We start from the raw sequence: 16,007 nt of genomic DNA, 5'->3' as shown, positions 1-16,007 counted from the left end.
TGAATGGACAGGGACGAAAATTTGTTGCATGCACGTCCCAGTCCATGTGGACAATCAAAATATATTTATAAAAAAGAGGCACTGTAGTGACATATAGTAGAATGCAGTAAACTATTCAGGATCAGGGCTGTGGAGATGATACAAAAATCTGAAACTGACTTCTCAGTTTATGAAACCACTGACTCCAGGTACCCAAAAATTGCTCCGACTCCACAGCCAGGTACCTCCCTCTTATCTACAGTAATGCGGCCAGCTACCTCCACTCATCTACCGCAACCTGCAATGCAGACAAGTACTTCCTCCCATCTAATGCAGCCAGGTACCATCTACAGCAATGCAGCCAGGTACCTCCGCATCCACAGCAATGCAGCCAGGTACCTCCGCATCCACAGCAATGCAGCCAGGTACCTCCTCCCATGTACTGCGATGCAGCCAGGTACCTTTCATCTACAGCAATGCAGCCAGGTACCTCATCTCATCTACAGCAATGCAGCCAGGTACCTCCTTCCATGTACTGCAATGCAGCCAGGTACCTTTCATCTACTGCAATGCAGCCAGGCACCTCCACTCATCTACCGCAATGCAAACAAGTACCTCCTCCTATCTACCGCAATGCAGCCAATTACCCCCCTCATGTACAGCAATGTAGCCAGTTAACTCCTCTCATCTACTGCAATGCAGACAACAAGTGCCTCCTTTCATCTACAGCAATACTATACCGAGATTCTACTGTATCCAGCTTCTCTCACTAATCTATAGCAATGTAGCCAAGCTCCTTCCCTAAACAAGAGCAATGCTACTGAATGCTAATTAAATGTGCGTGGTGGGGAGGGGGAAAGAAATGGGGGCACACAATGCAATATTGAGCACTATGTAATATGGAAATGCTAAAAAGTAGCCACCTAGATTTCTACTCTAAGTATATAGTACCTTCTTTCATCTATCGCAACAATGCAGCCAAGTGCCTACCTCACTACAGCAATGCGGACAAATACCTCCTCCCATCTACAGCAATGCAGCCAGGTACCTCCTCCCATCTACTGCAATGCAGACAAGTACCTCCTCCCATCTACTGCAATGTGGACAAGTACCTCCTCCCATCTACTGGGTGGCTGGATGATGTAATGGTTAAGGGCTCTGCCTCTGACACAGGAGACCTGGGTTTGAATCTTGGCTCTGCCTGTTCAAGTAAGCCAGCACCTATTCAGTAGGAGACCTTTGGCAAGTCTCCCTAACACTGCTACTGCCTATAGAGCGCGCCCTAGTGGCTGCAACTGTCGCTTTGAGTCCGCCAGGAGAAAAGCGCGATATAAATGTTATTAGCTTTCTGTTAGCTTTCAAGTACTTCCTCTCATCTAATGCAATGCAGCCAGGTAACTCCCTCTTATTTACAGCAATGCAGACAAGTACCTCCTCCCGTCTACTGCAATGCAGCCAGGTACCCCACTCTCATCTACAACAATGCAGCCAGGTACCTCTCAACATTTTCCTTATTTAAATAAGGATTTACATGGATCCTTGGTGGGTAGGCACCAAGGATCAGCCTCAAATGAAGCATAAATAAACCAAACCATACAAATAAAAAGGATCAGGAAAACTTTTTTACTTGCGTAATCTGTGCCTATGGGAACCTAGGCAGGTTCTAGAAAGACTGCATTCTGTGGTAATTCAAGCATTTCTTCAAGAAGTTCACACGTGGAAACAAATAACAATGCAGATGCCAGATATGAGATGCACTTTTTGGAACAAGATTAAACCAGTCAAGTGGTGCACCTCACTTATATTTTCTAAAGGACACAGCTACTACAGTATAGTTACGAACAAAAAGACCAATTACCATTGTGTGAACAAAGGCAAAACTATTCTACCACCAGAGAAACGTGACATGCAAAAAACAAAGGAAAACACTATTTCTAGTCAGCTCATAACAGTATTCTACAAATAACTTTAGTTTGTCCTTATTAATGAGAGGAAATCCACAAAAAGGAGAGAACTGTCCTGTTTCTCATTCTTGGGGCATCTTTGTACTTATGTGTGAATACGGGCAGAGGGGGGATGGCAGAGCATATGAAGGAAAATGTGGTGTGAATCTGGACATCAGAGCAGAAAATCAAAAAGGTATCGTGTTCTAAATACAGTGTTCTCCCCAGATTTTTTTACAGCCGGGTGGCATAAAATAATAGCCGGGTGGCTTGAAAAAGTAGCCGGGTGGGGTGAGATGAGTGAATGCAGGGCCGATGCTTCTGTGTGCAACTCTGCTTACAGAATAGGAGGTGAGCCGATGACAGCCGGGTGCTCACCAAAACTAGCCGGGTGGAGCACTGGGGAGAACACCGAAATGTCACATTCACTACTTTACAAATACAGCAAGTGGCACAGAAACTAACTATGAAACAGAGTCACGAAATGTGGTCCATGTGTCAACAAATCAATGATACTTGAAGGACGACTGACGTGAGAGGGATATGGAGGCTGCTATATGTCTTCTTTTAAACAATGCAACCACATGGGGGCAAATCCGGAAGAGGAGTGAGGAAACAGCACCGGACAGGTAAAGTATAACTGCCCTAGGCACCGGGGTGTGTGTGTGTGTGTGTGTGTGTGTGTGTGTGTGTGTGTGTGTGTGTGTGTGTGTGTGTGTGTGTGTGTGTGTGTGTGGGGGGGGGGGTACATGTACACTGGGGGGGGGGGGGATGGGGGTGAGACAGCGACGAGAGTTTCCAACGCTTTAGTGATTATGGCATGCCGTTACCACTGCACATCCAATCAAGCATGTCAGCCAGAGATTTTCCAGCATGTCCGATCGATAAAATTGGTTGCATTGTCGATTGTGCATGCTTTTGGCAGAACAGATTTTCATCGGATTCAATAATTATCAAATCAGATAGTCAATCAGCCGCCAAAATCTATAGATGTATGGCCATCTTAGAGCCCCGTCTACACAGGGAGATGTTGTGGCGATACGGCGGCTCGATTAGCCGCCGGATCGCCTCTTCCGCGTCCCCGCTCACCGCGCGTGCGCCGGATTCGATTCCCCGCTCGTCCCTTCCGGCGCCGCTTATCTTCCGCTCGATTCCCTGCCATTGTCCCCTCGCGGGGAGCGAGCAGGAAATCGGCGGAGAGCAGATCCGTCCTGGCGGATCTTATCAATCGAGCAGCATCAGCGGCTCGATTGATAAGGAACATCGCGGCCGCATCTACGCGTGTAGATGCGGCTTAAAGCGGATCTGAGATGAAAAACTATAACAAGTAACTTGTCTATATATATCTTATCTAAAGTTTAGATAGTTTACACAGCATAGCAAACAGCTTCAAAAGTTTATGATTATTATTCCTGTGATACGAGGGCAACCATGTTCTGTTTGTCACAGGCTAAGGGCTGGAGATGCTATCAGCTTGCCAGGGTGTAAATTCTGTCCCCTCTCCTCCTCCCCTCTGCCTCTGAAAACAATGGCTAGTAACCGCCTCCTCCTCCTGTCCAGACTGAGCTCCCATAAGCCCTTGCTACAGTGCCAAGGCACAAAAGGAGCTGTGGGAGAGGCTTGTTTAGTTTATAAGGAACTAGAGTATTAAAACAAAACAAAAAAAGTATTTTGCTTGAGGAATGCCCTATAAACTATATGAAAGGAACACAATTATGCAATGAGTAAAAGTTTATCTCGGGTCAGCTTTAATACTTTTAGCTATAGACTCTGAACAAGCAAGCAGATCGAAGATCAGCTGCATGCTTGTTTCAGGTGTGCGATTCAGACACTGCTGATCCACGAATGATCAGCAGAATGCCAGGCGATGTGTAGCGTCTAAAATGGGGAAAAAAAAATATGGCAGCCTCCATATCACCTTCATCTCAAGTGTCTTTTAAGGTGGCTATATACTGGTAGATGGCCACCCAACGTGCCCAAATGATAGATCCCTATCTGATACAAATCTGATCAGAGAGGGATCTATTCCTACCACACAATGCAAATAGAGTTAATAGATTTCAGGTATAAATCTATGGAACCGCCGCAGAGCAGGGAAAGGCCGCCCCATCTAATAGTGCTCTCTTGGGGCCCCTGCAGGGTGCTTGCAGCAAAGCATACTCACCTGCCCGACAGTGCACTCCCTCCAGTGTCCTGCTTTCCCTCCCCCCTGGGGCGCCCGCTCTCCGAGACCCGCCAGGATGTACGTAGTCAAGCAACAAGCTGGCAGATCAGGGAGAATAGGAGGCTGGTGGGGATGGAGACAGGATACAGGAAGGAGCCAGTCCATCAGCCAGCCGTCGATGTACCGCCACACCCGCCCCCTTTCAAGCAAGAGCGATCTATAATTTTGACCAGAAATCAATCAAAACTATGATCAGGTGGCCATTTTGGGACATCAATTTTGATCACTGAGATCTAATCAGTCTGGAAAAATTGATTGATATATGGGCAGCAGGAAAAAAAATATCTTTCTGTAATATATTCATATTGCTGTCTTGTATCGCCATCTGTGAGACTCTCCATCACATAATACATGAACAGGAAGTGCATTAGTCTCTCCAAGACTGACAGAGAACCACATATTTTTTTTTGTAGTGAGGGGAAGAATTGTATTACTATACTTCACGTACCACTCCAAGGACGATCAGTTCTTTATACTGAAGAAGGTCACAGTGACAAAAAGGGAAATTCTTTCCAGTAGCTACACTGCCCGTAATAATGCCCCCTTAAAGAGGAACTCCAGTTAAAATAATGTAATTAAAAAAGTGCTTCATTTTTACAATAATTATGTATAAATGATTTAGTCAGTGTTTGCCCATTGAGAAATCTTTCTACTCCCTGATTTACATTCTGACATTTATCACATGGTGACATTTTTACTGCTGGCAGATGATGTCTGTGGAAGGAGATGCTGCTTGCTTTTTTGGCAGTTGGAAACAGCTGTTATTTCCCACAATGTAACAAGGCTCCCACAGTGTGATGTCAGAACCATGGTCCTGACATCACACTGTGGGAGGGGTTTCACCACAATATCAGCCATACAGAGGCCCCTGATGATCCGTTTAAGAAAAGGAAAAGATTTCTCATGGGAAACGGGGTATCAGCTACTGATTGGGATGAAGTTCAATTCTTGATTACAGTTTCTCTTTAACCCATTTCCACACTGTTGAAAACGAAAAACATTTTTCCAAATCCAATACAGACAGACTCCTAATTACAAATTACTCAAGTTACAATGTTTCAATGATACAAACAAAGTGGTCTTCATGCACAAAATGTACAATATCGGTACTATTTTTTATTAAATATTTTTGTTGTTAAATGTTACAGCATTTTATAAACTTTCATAGCTCGTTCACACTAAGGGCGTTATTGCCCTTTTTTCAAACTGCGGGAGATTTTCACAATTGCCCTAAAAATGCTTGTGCAATGATTCTCTATGAGTTCACATCTGATCAGTTTGTTTCTAATCCGCTCAGAGAAGCGCTGCATGGTCCATTTTTGAGGCGATTCCGCCTCAATGGAAGGTATAGGAAAAATGCAAGATGCTCACAAAATCGCTTTGTGCATAGATTGCGTGAGCGTTTAAGAATAAATACAATGTATTTATTATTTTCCGGGTCAAAGAGTTCACTTCCTGTTTTGCATCAGGCAGTGAATTATAAAACCGCTCTGAAAAAGAGCTTAGAAAAGCGCTTTTTACAAAAACGCATCGCCCACCCAAGTGCCGGGAAAGGAAAAAAAAACTGCCTCAAAAAAACCACACGGGCGGAACACAATGTAAACAAGGCCTTATACGTACTTAAAGGGAAGGTTCAGGTGGGTAAAAAATAAAAATCAATTTCCACTTACCTGGGGCTTCCTCCAGCCCGTGGCAGGCAGGAGGTGCCCTCGCAGCCGCTCCGCAGGCTCCCGGTGGCCGACCCGACCTGGCCAGGCCGGCTGCCAGGTCGGGCTCTTCTGCACTCCAAGGCCCGGAACCTCTGCGTCCCACGCCGGCGCGCTGACGTCATCGGACGTCCGCTGGGCTGTGCTGCGCAAGCGCAGTAGTTCTGTGCCTGCGCAGCACAGCCTGGCGGACGTCCGATGACGTCAGCGCGCCGGCGTGGGACGCAGAAGTTCCGGGCCTTGGAGCGCAGAAGAGCCCGACCTGGCAGCCGGCCTGGCCTGGTCGGGTCGGCCACCGGTGACCACCGGGAGCCTGCGGAGCGGCGCCGAGGGCACCTCCTGCCTGCCACGGGCTGGAGGAAGCCCCAGGTAAGTGGAAATTGATTTTTATTTTTTACCCACCCTCCCTGAACCTTCCCTTTAAAACGCACACTGAAAACAACCCCCATAAAAAAACTTTAGTTTACACTGTATGTTTAAATCCAGAGTTGTCCGAAAGAAAATCTATTAACCAGGTTTCAACATGTTTAACACAGAACCTAAAGCGGACCTGAACTGAGAATTTCCTCTCTGCTCTAAAAAACAAGCAACAGCATAATAACCTTTACAGAAAAACATTTGTTGCAGCTGATAAAAATCTGCAATAAATCTGCAGTGTGTCTACTTCCTGCTCTCATGGAAGCGGACATAGGGTTAACATCCTGTGCTTACAAATTAGCTGTTCTGCCAAGGAGTGCCGAGATTCCTGTGCTAATAGAGCTGAGAGATTACATTACATTTGTGATTAGTTACAGATGAGGAGGAATTAGATGGGCTAAACTCTCTAAATACATACAGGGTGCATTTCTCTCTGGTTTCCTTCTGTCCTGTGCAAGAGTTCAGGTCCAGTTTAACTTATAAACAATGTGTACTCGCACCTTTCCAAATATGCTGCATATTTTCTGCCACAGCATTTGTGTGACAGGATGGAAACTGATTTGACAATGCAAATCCAGATTACACATCAGTGACTTCCATGTGTTTACGCACTGTACTTTTCTTATATTTATACAGAACTAGGTTTGGCTTTTGTTAAGTTTCCCTTCACAGCAGCCTCTTCTCGTCAACAAAAATGACATTCCACTGAATGTCAGGAAAATGCTTATAATAAGTATTTTCTAAGCTAAAACTTAACCAAAGAAAGCATTTCTATCGTTTTGCTAACAATCCTATTAACCTCCTGGGCGATAATCCCGAGTTGAGCTCGGGGTATGTCGCGCAGGAGGAGTTCTCAGGCCCTGGTGGGCCGATTTGCGGAATTTTTTTTTGTTACACGCAGCTAGCACTTTGCTAGCTGCGTGTAACTTCCGATCGCCGCCAATCCACTGCTACCCGCCGTGCAGCCCCCCCCTCCCCGACCCTTGCGCAGCCTGGCCAATCAGTGCCAGGCAGCGCTGAGGGGTGGATCGGGACTCCCTCTGACGTCACGACGTCGGTGACGTCATGCCGCCCCATCGCCATGGCGACCGGGGAAGCCCAGCAGGAAATCCCGTTCTGAACGGGATTTCCTGCTTACTCTGATCGCCGAAGGCGATCGGAGTGGGTGGGGGGATGCCGCTGCGCAGCGGCTATCATGTAGCGAGCCCAGGGCTCGCTACATGATATACAAAATAAAATAAAAAAGTGCTGCGCCCCCTCCTGGGCGATGTAATTATATCGCCCAGAGGGTTAAACTGTCCCCATAAACGTATCCTTGAGCGTTGTACACATACAGATACCTTTTAGCCCCTTGATGAACCATCCCGCCAGATCACTAAACTACAAGCAGCAAATGAGTCCATAAATACCATTAGGGATTGTCAATGAGATGTAAATAATTCTAAATTGAGGCCGGATTACACACATTTTCTATGCAACTTTATTCATCTTGAAAATGGTTCAAATTCTATCTTGGCAGAATTAGATTGGACTATTTTCAAGCTGTATAAATTTGCACATAAAATTGTGTGTCATGCTTCAACTCAGAATTATTTGTATTTCATTGACCATCCCTACGTACAATATGACTTTTTTTTTACTCAGCCACCGCTGACTCCTGTGCCACCTCATTGACCATGCTGCCCTACCCACTGTCATTAGACGCTGCTTGGCTATATACATTGAATAGTATCCGTACAGTAATCGTTCTCTGTAATGTCGCCTAAATGGTCAAGTATCACTAGCTAATGGTGAAATAAATCAAGCATGTGCACAGACTTTATTGTTCTAGTGCCATACAGCGGCTACTCATTGCATTAAAAGGACACTTAAGTCAAACAAAAAAAAGGTGAGTTTTACTCACCTGGGGCTTCCAATAGTCCCCTGCAGCTGTCCGGTGCCCTCGCCGTCTCCCTCTGATCCTCCTGGCCCCGCCGGCAGCCACTTCCTGTTTCGGTGACAGGAGCTGACAGGCTGGGGACGCGAGTGATTCTTCGCGTTCCTGGCCACAATAGCGCCATCTATGCTACTATAGCATATATTATATACCATATAGCAGTATAGAGGGTGCTAATGTGTCTGGGAACGCAAAGAATCACTCGCGTCCCCAGCCGGTCAGCTCCTGTCACCGAAACAGGAAGTGGCTGCCGGCGGGGCCAGGAGGATCGGAGGGAGGCGGCGAGGGCACCGGACAGCTGCAGGGGGCTATTGGAATCCCCAGGTGAGTAAAACTCATTTTTTTTGTTTGACTTAAGTGTCCCTTTAAGATCCCAGCATTGAGTATTAGGCTAAGTGCACACCAATCAGTTTTGGTAGAGTTTTCAAAAATGCTACCGCTTCTGAAAATGCTTGGCTAAAGTATCTCTATGGGATGAAGCACACCAGTGGTTTGAGGTTTTTAGCAAACCGCAAACGTGGCTCCTGCAGCATTTTTGCAGTTTGCAGAAGAGTTTCTGCCTTAATGTAAAGTATAGGAAAAGCGCTCTGAAAAACGCTAGATCAGAGCGGTTTTCCAGGCGTTTTTGTTACAGTAGCTGTTCAGTAACAGCTTTACTGTAACAATATATGAAATCTGCTACACACAAATGCTCCATAAAACGCTAGGCATGTTTAGAAAACCTCTCTAAACATGCTTAGAATTGCTCTGAAAATCTGCTTCAAAAACCTCTAGCGTTTTGCAGATCTGCCAGAGGTTTTTGGTGTGCACTGGGCCTTAACATGGACTAAACATAAAATAAACATAATATTTGGTCTTAAAGTAGACAGGGTAGACACATAATTATTAGCCTGCTGTGCAATGCCTATACAAACGCACACCTGAAGGAAAACCACAGCAACAGGATGAAAAAAATATCCAAAGTGGACAATTGCTATTTCTCCCCTGAAGTTGAGTCAGCTGCACAAGATGAGGGACACTGCACCTTTATATACACACATTATGTCACCGGATGCAATCAATTATTGTAGGTGACCGTAATCTAATATCTGTGCAAGGTCTAGGTTCATCTAGACATAAAAACAGATTGGATTATGGTACAAAGACAATCAGCTAAACGGACAAGTTGATGGACTCTATGGCCTCAATTCACTAAGCTTTATCAAACACTTTATCAAACGTTTGATAATTTACCTCATGTGTAAAATCTAATTTTGAATTCACTAAGGTGTTATAAATGTATCTAATGTTTTATCGATATAAATTTATTGAACGTTTTAACACCTTAGTGAATTCAAAATTAGATTTTATTAATGAGGTAAAATATCAAAAGTTTGATAAAGTGTTTGATAAAGCTTAGTGAATTGAGGCCTATGTCATGTATAAGATCTATTCAGACATGTCCAACTTTTTGGGACACTGCATACGCTACAAAGTCAATAGAAATAAGCTAGCACTCCCAATCTAGCCTCCCTCATATTTCTGTTGTTTCATGTAGCAATATTGCATACATTGTTACAAGTAGTTATCCAGGAAGTAAACAATGTATCCACACTTCACCATGTTGAACACAAGACTCACCTTGCAAATAAAATCAACATACAATCTCACGAAACCACTTGTAAGTAGGGGACAACAGAAACGGAACCGGTTTGAAAGTAGGGGACTACATGTAGCCATGGCCACAGCATCTAACAATAAAATTCAACATGTTTGCTGTGGCTGCTACTGTATTCTGAAGCAAAAGTTGATGGAATTAGATGTAATAACTTTATCATGCAACTGAAATCAATGTTTGGTATTTCTTATTTTGTGCAGCTTGGAAATAAAGTAAAATGTATTGCTACAGCATCCTGAAGAGAATAGAATCCATGCATATCAACATAAGGTACTCACCATTGTCACAGTAAAGCCTTGAACTCCTCAACTCTTGACAACGAGGCTTTGTGTTCTGATATCATAAATAAGCACTACAATAAACAAATGAAACACAGGTCAGGATGTAACTATTTGCATGTGATGTTATTTGCTGCAGAGCATGCAAGCTAAAATAGGAGCTCAGCGACCTTGCTCAGACCTGAAACTATCTGGAACAGCAGCGACAAGGTGTGTCATACATGAAACACCCACAGGGCATACATTAGCATACAAAAGCAAAAAGGTGATCTACACTGGCTGGACAGTACGCAGATGTGTATTAAGGCTGGCCATACACATCCATTTCCAACCAATGTTCCAAAATGAACAATGAAATCTGCAGAGCATTGCATGTGAAAATTGATGTGTATGTGGGCACCTTAAAGAGAATCTGTATTGTTAAAAATCGCACAAAAGTAAACATACCAGTGCGTTAGGGGACATCTCCTATTACCCTCTGTCACAATTTCGCCGCTCCTCGCCGCATTAAAAGTGGTTAAAAACAGTTTTAAAAAGTTTGTTTATAAACAAACAAAATGGCCACCAAAACAGGAAGTAGGTTGATGTACAGTATGTCCACACATAGAAAATACATCCATACACAAGCAGGCTGTATACAGCCTTCCTTTTTAATCTCAAGAGATCATTTGTGTGTTTCTTTCCCCCTGCAGATATCTTCCACTGAAGTGTCAGGCTTTTTCTTCCTGCAGAGTGCAGACAGCTCTGCCTGTATGTAATTCCTCAGTATGTGAAAGCCCAGCCAGCTCAGAGGAGGATTTATCCAGCTTGTAAAAGATAATAGAGCAGAGAGAACCTGCCATAATCTAAATAACACACAGGCAGTGTGCAGAGAGGGGCCTGGAGGGGGAGATGCATCACAGAACCACAACACTGAAGAACTTGGCAGCCTTCCAGACACAGGCTGACAAGTCTGACAAGAGAGAGATAAGTTGATTTATTACAGAGATGGTGATAGCAGAAAGTGCTGCAGTAAGCCAGAACACATTAGAATAGCTTTTGGAACTTGTAGGATGATAAAAAACAGGATGCAATTTTTGTTACGGAGTCTCTTTAACTGGTGTGGGCAATAGACAGTGCTAAGTACTTTAAATGTAAGCAATTATATATATTTTTTGTATTTATCTAGTGAGATCATGTTAAAGTAAACCTGACATACCTGCGGCTTCCTCCAGCCCCCTCCACCTGGCCCCGACTTGAGGATTTTTCAGGGCCAGACGCAGACAAACGAGGAGGCATAGGAGGACGGCGAGGGAAGGATACGCCTGGAGGAGGCTTGAGGAAGTCCCAGGTATGTATCTTCATCTCAGGTACACTTTCACCACCACATTACACTGCACACTTCACATTACTTGAGGGCTTGTTCACATATGGGTGCTCTTCATTTTTGAAAAGCGCTGGCGATTTTTAAAAGTGCTTGAGCAAGGTTTCTCAAATGAGCGATGCGCTTTCTTTCCAATCGTAAACGCGTCTCCTGCACCATTTCCTGAGTGTTTGCTCTTCAATACATAGTATAGGAAAATCGCAAAGCACTTGAAAAAGCACTTCGATAAGCGATTTGGCGCTTTTTAAAATAATACATTGCTTTTATTAAGTTCCAGGTCAAAGAGTTCACTTCCTGTTGTCAGGAAGGGAAAATAAAAAAAAAATCGCCAAACAAAAGCGCTTAGAACAGTGCAAATCGCTCTGAAAAACTCAGGGAAAACCGCTCACAATTGGGCTGGCAATTTCCAATGTGAACTAGGCCTGAGGCCATGCACCAGGTTGATTTTCTGATAAAATATGTCTGATCAAATTTTCCAAAGACTTATTGGTAATTTTGTATTAAGTGGGTAGGGGAGGAGCCACGTAGCCTTTGTACAGCACAAACCTAGCATACCAGCTGGTCAACGCATTTCTCATCAATAGATCGAGAAGCATAGAATCAGTTTCTAGGCTCAATTGCACCCAGGCGAGGGTGTTACAATCGCACTCCTCCCCCCCCCCCCCATAGATAGGTGCCCCAAGAATAGGTTAGATATGTAGGTGCCGCCAGTATAGGCACAGCGGCGGGGGAGCAGGTATAGTGTAGTTACAACTCACCTTCCTTTCGCAATCCCCCGCAGCTTTCATCTCCTTCCTGTCCCAGGGGTCTGTCGCATTGGTAATGGTGCCCCCGTGATGACATACGGTCACGTCATCACACGGCGCGGTGTTACCAATGCGACGGACGCCTGGGAGAGGAAGAAGATAAAGGGCTGCATGCGTGCAGGGATCGTGGCAGGTACGTTGTAACTACCCTATGTCCGCTCCCCTTCCTGCGACTTAATCCAGCCCCCTGGGCGATTGCACTATTTGCGCGCCCATAGAAACTGGGCTGCATAACATTTCAGATGAAAGGACACCTCAAGTGAGAGAAATATAAGGGTTGCTTCACATACAAGCTAGATGGAACTTAGCCACGTTGGCCTTTATGGCCAAAAATCTAGCATGTGTACAGATGTGCCCCCCCCCCCCAGGTCGCTTAAGCCTGGCACACACTTTCAATACTGAATGGCCAATCACTGACCAATTTTACCACCTCCATGTAGTATGAGGTTCAACAGATATTGAATACTATGAGCGTATTGCAAAGGTAAGCCATCATAATACATTGAGATGGCAAAATTGGTCAGTAATTGGCCAATCATAATTGGCCGTGTGGGTACTAGTCTACTTTAAGGGTCCCAGCATAAAACCTTATAGGAACATTTTGCTAATGTATTTGGGTGGACAGCTACTCTTGAACTGCTAGGTTTCCAATAGGTTGTAGTAAACTACGCCCACAATATTCAGTCAATCACAATGCTTTGTGCAGTAGAGGGTGCTGTGATTGGACAACGGTTTCCTAGGATTCCTGCTGGGTCCTATAAAAGTAGACTAGTGTCAAAGTGGATACCTACCAGGCTTTAGTTAAACAACACTCAGACCTCAGGTACACTTTAATATGTGTTTATAAGCATCTACTCGGATAATCCTTTCCTTTCTGTTAAAACTTGGTAAAGGGGTCCCAAAGAAAGCAACTGATCAAAACTGTACATCAACGGTTACAGGAATGTAATCGCACCATGGTTGGGTCACAAGTAAATTCACTGAAAAATGTGATTAGTTTCATTAGGTAGGAGATTTGTTATGTTTCTTCTTGACAGGTTCAGATTTTAAAGGAATACTGTAGGGGGTTGGAGGAAAATGAGTTTAACTTACCCGGGGCTTCTAATGAGCCCCCGCAGACATCCTGTGCCCGCGCAGCCACTCACCGATGCTCCAGCCCCGCCTCCGGTTCACATCTGGAATTTCAGACTTTAAAGGGAACCAGAGAAGTTCTAAAGAAAAGCTTTTATACATACCTGGGGCTTCCTCCAGCCCCATACGCACGGATCGCTCCCACGCCACCATCCACTGCTTCCCGCAACTATGAGAACCGGCTCCCGCCACTGACATCATCGGAGCCAGGCTACGCAGGAGAAGTGCGCCCTCTACGTATATCTCCAGCGGCTGCTGGAGAGATACGCAAAGAGCGCACTTCTCCTATGCTAGACTGGCTCCGACTGATGGCAGAGCGGGGAACCGGTTCTCGTAGTTGCGGGCAGCGGTGGATGGTGGCGTGGGAGCGATCCGTGCGTATGGGGCTGGAGGAAGCCCCAGGTATGTATAAAAGCTTTTCTTTAGATCATCTCTGGTTCTCTTTAAAGTCTGAAAACCACTGCACCTGCATTGCCGGGTCCTCGCTCCCGCTGTCTCCAGGAGCGTACTGCGAAGGCCCAGTATGGTCTCTGCCCGCGCAGTACGCTCCTGGTGACATCAGCGAAAGCGAGGACACGGCAACGCAGGCGCAGTGGTTTTTAGACTTTAAAGTCTGAAATTCTAGAAGTGAATTGGAGGCGGGGCCAGAGCATCGTTGAGTGGCTGCGCGGGCACAGGATGTCTGCGGGGGACCATTAGAAGCCCCGGGTGGGTTCAACTCATTTTCCCCCGACCCCCCTACAGTATTCTTTTTAATACTATGTGTAGTAATGTGCGATTGTGTAGGTAAGCTCTCATATATGAATTGGTGAGACTGGCCAATCAAAATTGGATGCGTGTACCAGGCATTAATGGCCGTGTTTGGAAATGGTACCTAGCGACATGGAATGGTTTTCAACTGGAATTCTGTCTTTGCAACTGGCAAAATACAGAACGTGAAAGTTGGTTATCAGAGGGTAACCTTGTGATTACCTAAAATGTTTCATCCTATGTCAAAACTGATCAGCTACAACCACATCACCACTAACAAGAAAGACACTGAATTAAAAGGCAACTGAAGAGAGAGGGATATGGAGGCTGCCAAATTTATTTCCCACTAAATAATACCAGTTGCCTGGCAGCCCTGCTGATCTAGTTGGCTGCATAAATATCTGAATAACAGCAGAAACAAGCGTGCAGCTAATCTTGTCAGATCTGACAATAATGTCCGAAACACCTGATCTGCCACATGCTTGTTTATGGGCTTTGGCTAAAAGGATTAGAGGCAGATGATTAGCAGGGCAGCCAGGTAACTGGTTTTGCTGAAAAGGCAATAAATATGGCAGCCTCCATATCCCTCTTGCTTCAGTTGTCCTTTAAATGCAATAATGCCCTATAATCGTTATTGTAATAACTGCAAAACCTGATTTTTATCAAGCAGCACAGACACCTAAGCCAATGGTACATCAACCTTCAGGTGGAACAGGTGCAGCCCAGCCCCAGGTGACCTGCTGAGCATCCTTGGGCTTTTAATGCTGGTCTGAATCATTACTATGCAGCTAATGAAAGGGGGTTATCACAATTGCAAATATAAACTCATAACTCCACAGCCTTAACTGAACTACAAGTCTCAGCCAGCATAGAGTCTGCTATGGCATGCTGTCATCTGTAGTCCTATAGAAAAGAAGCAGTGTGATGCTAGTGTCTCCCTTTCAGTGCTAAACTCAGTGACACAAGTGCTCTATGAGGAGCCCACCTGCCACCTGCCCCCCATACACACCGTTTTCTGCAGTCCCCGGCCGGCTCCACTACACTTCTTGTGCTGGAGGTCACGCTAGGACCCCATTGCAAAGCAATATGGCGGCACCCACGTCTGTACCTGCGCTCGGTACCTAATGGAGAGTTTGCAGACCGCACCTCCCTACTAGATACAGACCGACAATGCCATACAGCAATAAGCTACTTAGAGCAACAATTTATTTTATTTTACTCTAGCTGTTACAATTTCTTTTAAAACAGGCGCAGATTGGGCAGCCCGATTAGTAAAAGGACCCCCAGTACCTTATTTCACACATGCGTGAAACATCTTTTGAGGCATCGCGAGAGCTTAGCAAGCGGCGTGCAATCTAGCTTTTATTGGCGCTGGTGTATTCTGAACATTTCTGCTTGGCTAGGAGGTCACGTAAATGATGTGGAGCAGCCATGATATTTGTGGGCAAGTTGCCCTGTTAACGTGTAATAAGCACCTGTCATATTAGGCTGAGATAGAATGGATATTGGTAGTCTTCAAAATCACTGAATTCTGTTAGGATGTTTTGAATTAAGATAGAGTTGATTTCTTATGTGATTATAGATTTATTCAGTGAGTTATTCAGTGTTGGACCAGACCAGTTATAGCTTTATTTATTTATTATTGTATTTATATAGCGCCAACATATTACAAAGAGCTGGACAGTTAAGGTTACGAACAATATTTAGGTGTGACATGCAGCAATAAGACAATACAGGAATACATGAAAACCAGATTACGCAGCACAGTATGAGTGCAAGGTAATGCTTAAGGTGGCTACACACGATACTATAAAATG

At 44.9% G+C, this 16,007-nt stretch overlaps 1 protein-coding gene across 1 annotated transcript in view; it reads right to left on the bottom strand.

The window, feature by feature from the left end:
* Positions 1-15,396, bottom strand: part of TMEM161B (transmembrane protein 161B) — a 53,396-nt gene extending 38,000 nt beyond the window's left edge. The window contains exons 1-2 of the mRNA XM_068247904.1: positions 15,200-15,396; positions 10,141-10,214 (exon numbers count right to left, since the gene is read on the bottom strand). Of these exons, the coding sequence (XP_068104005.1) occupies positions 10,141-10,143 (3 nt within the window). The 5' untranslated portion in view covers positions 10,144-10,214; positions 15,200-15,396. The remainder of the gene's footprint in view (positions 1-10,140; positions 10,215-15,199) is intronic.
* Positions 15,397-16,007: the final 611 nt, after the last annotated feature.

This window comes from Hyperolius riggenbachi, chromosome 1 (genome assembly GCF_040937935.1).
Source record: "Hyperolius riggenbachi isolate aHypRig1 chromosome 1, aHypRig1.pri, whole genome shotgun sequence".
In the NCBI taxonomy this organism is placed as follows: Eukaryota; Metazoa; Chordata; class Amphibia; order Anura; family Hyperoliidae; genus Hyperolius; species Hyperolius riggenbachi.
The sequence above is the reverse complement of the archived record's forward strand: the minus strand, read 5'-3'. Positions and strand labels throughout refer to the sequence as shown.